This window comes from Sphaerodactylus townsendi, linkage group LG02, assembly GCF_021028975.2.
Source record: "Sphaerodactylus townsendi isolate TG3544 linkage group LG02, MPM_Stown_v2.3, whole genome shotgun sequence".
In the NCBI taxonomy this organism is placed as follows: Eukaryota; Metazoa; Chordata; class Lepidosauria; order Squamata; family Sphaerodactylidae; genus Sphaerodactylus; species Sphaerodactylus townsendi.
Genome location: NC_059426.1, coordinates 151,301,692 through 151,310,636, shown reverse-complemented (window position 1 = coordinate 151,310,636; position 8,945 = coordinate 151,301,692). Strand labels below are relative to the sequence as shown.

The 8,945-nt window shown below is 44.8% G+C and overlaps 1 protein-coding gene across 3 annotated transcripts in view; it reads left to right on the top strand.

Annotated features, from left to right (window-relative positions):
- PTPN21 (protein tyrosine phosphatase non-receptor type 21) overlaps window positions 1–8,945 on the top strand; it is a 67,642-nt gene continuing 58,697 nt past the window's right edge. For all 3 annotated transcript variants that reach the window (XM_048485340.1, XM_048485339.1, XM_048485338.1), the window contains exons 1-2: window positions 1–350; window positions 7,226–7,558. In XM_048485340.1, the coding sequence (XP_048341297.1) occupies window positions 7,379–7,558 (180 nt within the window). In that variant the 5' untranslated portion in view covers window positions 1–350; window positions 7,226–7,378. The remainder of the gene's footprint in view (window positions 351–7,225; window positions 7,559–8,945) is intronic.

Sequence of the window (8,945 nt, the reverse complement as noted above, 5' to 3'; positions counted from 1 at the left end):
GGGTGTGTTTGGGCGCCAGGAGCCTCATCTTGTGCGCCCGCCGTGCAGGAGCTTCCTCCTCTGTCACTCCAAGGGGGCTGGCTAGGGAAGCCTCCTCCAGACTGGGTCCTCCTCGCTGTTGTTGTTGTTGTGATGGAGGCAGGAAGTGAGGCGTGTTTTCCCTGGGACTGACTGCACAAGTGCAGGCGGAGATCGGCAGGGAAGGGGGTGGGGAGGAGGAGAAGAGACACCCGAGAAGTCTCTATCCGGGCGACACACGTGAAAATGGCTTTTTGCTGAGCAGCTCCCCGGGGTGCGTCTGGCTCTGGGCGGTGAAAGGAGCCCTCTCGTCCTTGGACGCCTGTCCGCAGGTAAACGGGACGGGGGAGGAAAGTGTGCAGGGATGCTTCTCGTCTTTTGCAAAGAATCTGCTCGTATCAGTAGATCGCTTACTTTTGAGTAGCCCGCGAGCCGGGTATTTAAACTGCCCAAAACTACAGTCATGAGCAAGACCGCAAAGGGCGAGTGGACATGTTTAACTTCCAGCCAAGTCTTATTGGCTTTAGTTGGGTCGGTCTGCAAGGAGCTTGTGGATCACAGTCGTCTGAAGATCATGTTGTATATCTCATCGGAACCTAGTATCGTGGGGACCCTTGTTTATTTATTCAGTTATTTCCCTTGGCAGTCTGTAAGACCGACCTTTGTAAAAATCGCAGTTAAGTTGGGCTTTCTTCATGTTCTGCACGCACACGCCGAAGTGCGTGGAAGGGTTTTCTTTGTTTCAGTGGGCACAGAGACACGTCCTGTTTTATGCATAGGGAAATGTCAGAAGGAGGATGTTTACATGCATGTCAATCTCCTAGTTTTTGTGGCGTTTGAAGCAAAGAATAGGAACACCTGCTGCATTACAGTTGTGTGAATTTTGCTGATTGCAAGACTGTTTGGGAATGGATCAAAGTGCATCTTCCATTCTTGCCTTTCACCAGCTGATTCATATTTCTTTGTCCCTGTGTCCTTTAACACAATGGACAGAGATTTGATTGTTGGATCTTTTAACAAGAAAAACCGGCAATTTATAATGAGTCAAAGGAAAATGCTTTTCCCTTACCATATGATACTGTTTTTATTCTTTGCATTTTTAATTGGTGATGTGGGCAAACTGAAACATAGGCGCCCTGTGTACAACTGGAAGAGCTGAGCTTTTGGAAAAAGCGTGCTAAAACAGAGTGTAGTATTTAAAGTGTTCAAGGCCTGCTAAATACAGAATGGATTTGCTTCTGTGGTGCTATCCTCTTACCACTTGCAAACTCGCTTAATCGTGCCGATAGACATTATTTTGAAAGAGACGTGTGTGTGTGTGTGGAGGGGGAGTCGAACATGACAGCAGCTGACAGCAGAAAATAACAGCTGCTCAACAAAACTGGATGTGCTGTGTTTGCACGAATTGTGCTTGGCCAGCACGAAAAGTTGTTGAATAGGTTCAGAGAAATGTTCCCCACCCCCCCAGACATTTTCTAATTGGCTTGGTATAAAACACATTTACTTCGGGCATTGTATATGCTGTGTCTGTCATTTGGGGGGTAGGTGAAATGGAATATAAATTACGGGTGGAAGATGTCTTGACGTCTCATTTCAGAGGGCAGCCGTGTTGAGTCCAGTAGCACCTTAGAGATCAGCAATTCTTTTTGGATATAATCTGCCAAGAATGAAATCTTCCTTCTTCAGATACAAAGGGAGCTTTGATTATCAGACATTTATACCCCAAAAATCTTGATGGTCTCTCAGGTGTTGTTGCTGTCTCCTTGTAAGCTGACTGTGGAATTTTTTCAACCTTGGTTTTCAGCCTTGTAAAAAAATCTTTATAAGTCAGGAAAAAGTTTCTTTTTTTGAGAATGCTAAATAAACAAAAATGTGCGAAAGGGCACAGTGAATGTTGTACATCTGTCTGAGGTTGTACACAGTGGATTTAGTACATCTGTCTGAGTTTTTGAACATAATGGGTGCAATCCAGCCAAAGTAATGTACCTGTAAATCCTACTCACTTCCCTGGAAGAGAGATAAGACCTGCTGTCATCCAGGTTTACTCTGAAGTGAGTCCTGTTAATTCCAGGGGGGATTTTTTTCAAGTAACTTTGCGTTACGACGTAGCTTTCAACATGTGCTTCCATTAAATTCAGCGTGAATTAAAATGCTTAACTTGCTAATTATGATGTATAATGTAATCAAGGTCCATTAAGAATTCCCTCATTTAAAAGACTAACAGCCAATTGTTGCTAATATTTCAGGTATGTTTCCAGGTGGGTCAGTGTTCAGATTGTCCCGTTTTGTTCTTGGATAATTATATGGGACAGTTTGGCAGAATGCTACATTTCTAGGGGTTTTGCTTAGGTGTATGGTATTTGCCTGCAGTGAAGAACTAAATGTGGGTGCCTAATCTGTGGGATCTAAACAAGAAAATGGATTAAATTGTTTGCCGGAGTTCCAAGAGGATCCGGAGTATGGTGATCCACATCTCATTTCTTCCAGATGACCCCTAATTAGGGGCTGCAGCAGACTGAATGAGCTGTGGGTTGTGGTGTGGTTGTGGTTGGTGGCACTGGGGTTGCCTCTCTTTGCTTGAACAAAGAGACCAGATCTAGCTGGTGTTCCACATGGAAATATGGCGTATTGGACAAAGAGCTTGTAAATGCATGTTTGAATTCCCACTCTTCTGTGGAATTTTGCTGGGTTATCTTGGGCCTCTTTCTCAGCCTAACCAACCTCACAGGGTTACACATGTAGCTACTCCATACTGAACCAGAACACTAGCCCATGAAAGCAGAGGTGGGATCCAGCAGGTTCTCACAGGTTCCTGAGAGTAGGTTACTAATTATTTGTGTGTGCCGAGAGGGGGTTACTAATTGGTGATTTTGCCACGTGATTTTTGCCTTAGTTACGCCCTCCTCTCAGCAGTAGCGCGCAGAACTTGAAGCATCTAGCAGGAGGTGCACCGGCATGCGTGGCAGTCTGCGCCTGCATGCATTCGTTTCCCGCCCAAGGACCGGCGCAGCTGCTACGTCCTTTCCACAGCCCCGCCCAGGAATGCCCCACCCCCGAAATGCCCGCCCCCGCCCCCATCGTGCCTGCCCAGGCCCATTGGCGCTATGCCACAGTTTGAATCCCACCGCCATGGGAACCTATTACCAAAATGTCCCACCACTGCATGAAAGTCAGTATTTTCAACTCATACTGGCAGTGGCTCTCCAGAGCCTCAGTGAGAGATCTTTCGCTTCACTTTCTGTGTGATCTTTTTAACTAGCAATTTTGGGGATTGAACCCAGGACCTTCTGAATGCCAATCAGGTGCCCTGCCACTGAGCCATGCCCCCCTTCCCTTTTTATTGTAAGGATAAAATGGAGGACAGAAGGATGGGTGTAAGCTGCTTTGGGTCCCTATTGGGCAAGAAAGCAGGATGTAAACATCTAAATAAAATAAAAATCAGGTTCCTAAACCCAGTGGAATATTACCTTTGAAGGAAGCAACAGCATTTCCAGATAATTTTGGGTTGTAGTGGGAGGTGGGAGGTGGAAAAGCCCCAGAAATCCCTCAGCCCATGGAAGTACAAAGCTGGATTAAAGCCCATGAGCAGCGAGATTCTACTCCCCTTGATCGACATCTTTCAAGCCACAATGTCCTGAACCACATGGAGTTAAAATGAGGAACTTTTTGTCATATCCCCTCAACTTACTGCTAAGCACATATTTAGTTCCACCTTTATGTTGGGACTAAGCACATAGAAATAACGAAGCCCCTGTTCAGACTAAACAACTTACAGTTTACTTCAGTTTTTGGGAAACTGTTGGCCTGGAGAAGGGTGTTCCGTGCTGCCACTTTTTTCTCATCCTGGCAATGTCTCCTGTTCTTTTAACAGCAGCAGAAACATGCAGATTTAACATGTGTAGATTTTGTTCGCACAGAGAGATATGTTAGTTCGTGGATCAAGACTGCTTTTGTGGCACATTTGCCCGTCAGAATCGTGTAATGGCTATGAAAGCTTGCTGGGTAACATTGGTTCAGTCATGTGCTCTCAGCCTTACCTGGTTGCTGTGAAGATAAAGCATAGGTGCTCATGCTGGCAGGGGATGACGGGAACTGTAGTCCTTAACCTCTGGAGGGCTGCGAGTTTGACACCTGTGAAATAGAGGGTAGGCAAATGATGTAAGCCACCTTGGGTCCCCATTGGGAAGAAAGATGGGGTTTAAATGAAGCGAATAAATAAAACAGCAATGGCAGGAAAAAATGGGAACCCTTGGAGAGTTTCAAAAAAGGGAAGAAAAGAGGCCAGGCAAGGATATTCCACATGTGAAGAGCTCTGTGTGTGGAGATAAAGAGACAGAGTGGAGGTAGAGAACTGAGTGTGAACCTGTTAGGCAGAGAGATGGTCATTGGTTGGATGTAGTGGTCGCAGCATTGGACTAAGTTCTGGGAGCTTGCTGGGTGACAACTGGGCTAGTCACAAACTCCCAGCCTACCTCACAGGGCTGCTGTGAAGATAAAATGATGGAAAGGAGAATGATGTAAGTGCTTGGGTCTTATTGGAGAGAAAGGCCATGTATAAATAAGGCAAATGAATAAATATTTCCATTCCACAGGCCTGCAGCCTTTCTGGTATGGAAAGCTACCCCACTCCCACACACTCTGCTGCTACTGAGGTGTGCCTGGTTTTTAAGCACGCATGTAAAATCAGGCCTGGCCCTGAGGGTTGCATGCTGAACTGCCAGTTGTTTGCTTAGCTGACATAGCACAGAGCTTTAAAGGGCTGGGCCAAGTACCTGAGATATTTATTGCAGCAGTGGCATGCATGGCTAGTCAGTAAATGGAAGGAGAGGGGAATTGGTAACTTTCAAGGAGAGGAAGTACAGTTGCTCATGGGTCCACTTATCCAAAGACCAACACAGTCTGTGGCAGAGGAAGGGAATCTTAAAAGTGAAAGTCCTTGAAACTTCATGTATCTGATGCAGGGAGCTCTGACTGGTGAAACCTCGTGCTGGCATAAATGTTTCTAGTCTCTGAAGTTCCACTGGACTTTTGTTTCGTTTTTCTCTAGTAGAGAAACACAACTGGGCAAATCACACACTCTCAGCTCAGTTTGTTCTTGTGAGTGTAAAATAGAGGAGAGGAGATTGATGTAAGCCAATTTTTTATACTAGTTTTGGGAAGAAAGGCGGGAGTATAAATGAAGTAAACAAACTACCCCGCGCAAGGTAAGAGTTGGATCTTAAGAAGATAGGTAATGTTGCACATGACCTTCAGACCATTATCATACATAACGTGCCCTTCTCCTGAGTCTGTCCATTGGCCTTTCTAGATCTGTATTGTCAACTCTGACTGGTAGCAGTTCTCCAGCATCTCTGAGAGAACTCTTTCACATAACCTACTACCTCATTCTTTTTATCTGGAAATGCTTTTTATCTGGAAATGAGGTTGAACCTGGGGCCTTCTGAACAACAACCAACTCAATCATTGTTCTATGGCCCCTCCCCTAATACATGACCTTGTGCCAGCAATAAAAGTTTGGTAACGTTTGTATATCTCTCCGGTTCCCTAGCAAATAGTGGACTCCCCCCTTTCCCCTGTACTGTTTCTGTCCTTCCAGATGTCAGTAGAGTGTGTAGAGACAGCACTAACAGTGATAGTGTAAAGATGTATCACTCTGGCTTCTATTCTTATTATTTAGCATATGTGCAGCTTCAATTGCATATTTAAATGCAGCAGAAAACAGGTTCCTATGTATTGTCGAAGGCTTTCATGGCCAGAGTCAACTGGTTCTGGTGGGTTTTCCGGACTGTGTGGCTGTGGTCTGGTGGATCTTGTTCCTGACGTTTCGCCTGCATCTGTGGCTGGCATCTTCAGAGGTGTATTATAGAGGGAAGTCAATTACACTGTGTAACAGACTTCCCTCTGTGATACACCTCTGAAGATGCCAGCCACAGATGCAGGTGAAACGTTAGGAACAAGATCCACCAGACCACGGCCACACAGCCTGGAAAACCCACCAGAACCAGGTTCCTATGTGTTAACTCTTAAATTCTGTATTAAACTCTTGAAGTAGTTTTTCATAAATGTAATTCCCCTACAGTTTTTGGAATTTAGCTAAATAAATAAAAGTCCCCTTTGTCTTTACAGTACACAAACAATGTTGATACGGTACTCACAGTGCAATCCAGAACAGAGTTACTCCAGTCTAAGCCCATTGTAAAGGCCTAGAACAGGGGTAGGGAACCTGCAGCTCTCCAGATGTTCAGGAACTACAATTCCCATCAGTCCCTACCAGCATGGCCAATTGGCCATGCTGAAAGAGGCTGATGGGAATTGTAGTTCCTGAACATCTGGAGAGCCGCAGGTTCCCTACGCCTGGCCTAGAAGGTTCCTGGGGAGCTTATATGATTAAGGGCATGAGCTGCAAAGTTTCCTGTTCAAATGTCATGCGAGCACATAACATCCTGCTGGATCAGATCAATGGTCCTACTTCCTGTTTCCTTCTGTGACTAGACAGTGGCTAGACAGATGCCTCAAAAGGCCTGCAAGGAGGGGGGCAGAAGCTGAAACCTCCCCCTGTTTGGATGGCTAGATGTGTTCTTCACACCAGGTCTCATTTTATTAACCTTTATGGTAGAGGATAGCAATCCTTTATAATTAAAGAGCCAAAGTCTGTCAAAATTCAAAAGCGAACGGTCAACAAAATGCCAATATAAAGCCCATGTGATGACTGAAAATATAAAGCTTAACATTATTGGTAATTGATGTATTAAATAATGATCCATAAAAATTCTGTGGCTCAAACTCTGGTGGTTGCAGTTCTTTTATTAGACAGTGGCACACAGAAGGCCTCACAATAATAAATATGCATAGGTGCACACTGTATATACACTGTTTTAGCACTTTGGTGTACATCTGTGCATAATTCGCATTAGGATTACTGGCTGACCACCTTACTGTTCTAGAGCCTGTGTTGGTGTAGAGGTTAAGAGTGTTAGACTAGTATCTGGGAGGCCACGGTTTGAATCCCCACTCATGCCATGCAATCTTGCTGGGTGATCTTGTACCAGTCACACTCTCTTAGCCTAAACTACTTCATAGGATTTGTGAGGATAAAATGGAGGAGAGGAGAATGTTGTAAGCTGCTTTAGATACCCTTTGGGGAGAAAGGTGGGGTATAAATGAATTGAATAAAATTAATCACTGACTCTTCTCTTCTCTTCCACAGAATTGTCATGCCTGTTTCCTTTGCTCCGAATGTGGAAGAAAACTCACCAGTCTTTAATGGCTGCCACCGCTGGTTGATTGTCTGGGGACTTCACAGCTCCTGACTGTCCTTGATGGTTTTCTGTGACTTATTGTGAATGTACTAGGAAAGAAAATGCCCCTGCCTTTTGGGCTAAAGCTGAAACGAACTCGACGCTACACAGTGTCAAGCAAGAGTTGTTTGGTGGCCCGTATCCAGCTGCTTAACAATGAATTTGTGGAGTTCACACTGTCGGTGGAGAGTACCGGTCAGGAAAGCTTGGAGGCCGTGGCACAGAGGCTGGAACTTCGAGAGGTAGGTGATGTGGCAGATGGTTGTGAATCTCCCCATTTCTCACCCTGTGCTGTGCCCTGCTCTGAGGTTCTACCCAGCATGCATTTTCTTCTGTCAGTGTTCATACGCCCAGAAGCCGGCCAGTGAAAATGGTGGACAGATTTTGGAGGGGGTTTGATGTAACAAGAGCTAGCATTGGTAGTGGTTGGAGTGTGGACTCGGATCTAGAAGCTCACTGTGGACTAGGACTCTGCCATGGAAGCTCACTGTGTGTGACCTGACTTCTCAGCCTGACTTACCTCACAGGGTGTTTGTTCTGAGTATCAAAAGAAGAAGAGGCAATGACATTATTAGCTGTTTTGGGTCTCCGTTCAGGAGAAAAGTGGGATAGAAATATCTAAATAAAAAACTTTTATGGTCTAAAATGCTAATTGTGGTGTGATTTTTCTGGAACCAGAGGGCATTTCATCAGGTGCATGATAAAGTGGATAGAAGCATTAAAAAGAGAGAGATACACAGACATGCTGTTTACATTTATTTTAATGATAATTTCCCCACCCTCAGCTAAGAGGAATGAACCTTGGGGGATGATCTGTGTAAGGTTCTCTGAATATGAAGTGTGTTAAAAACGCTCCGCTGTGGTACTTCCCTGAGAGCATATTGGTAGTTCCTACTTCAGGAAGATTACCTAACATTATAAATGTTCTGATGTGTGGAATGATGGTCACTGCATGCATCCTGTTTTGTGATATCGGAACAGCCTGTTCTGAGCTGAATCAAGGAAGGAAACTAATCTGAGGTAACCACATTGGAAAATTCCTAGTTTATAGGGTCACAAGAGGGACTTGTTTGGGCAGTGATGTAGTGAGAGTGTGAATCAGAAGAGCTACTAATGTGTATAAACATGTAAAGCTTCATTACACTGGGTCAGGTCCACTGTCCGTCTAGTTCGATGTTGGCTCTTTGAATTGGCAGTGGCTTCCCCCCAAATCTGTCTTTTCCAATCTCAAATTTAGACCCATATGAGCAGATGTCTGTATTTGAACCCAGGACCTTCTGTTTGTAAAAATTAAGCTCTGCCATTGAGGGTTGTAACCCGGCTGTATGCTGTGCGAGCACGGAGTTTAGAATCAGCTGCAGCATTCAGCATTGCAGTGACAATTTTGTTAAAGAAGTTTGGGTCTGTGTGTGTAAGTAATTCTACATGTCCATGAGTGTGAATGTATCTATAATTCATTAGCAGCCTCAAAGGGACTGACTGGCTTCTAATCTGATAAAAGATCCAAAACAGAAAAAGCGGAAAAAGTTCTCTTCTGGAGGTGTGTCCTAACTAGTTGGGGTGGGTGGGTGGGTTAGCTATAATCCCTTTACTTTCTTGGTGTATTCAACTTCAGCAGAAACAACCGAT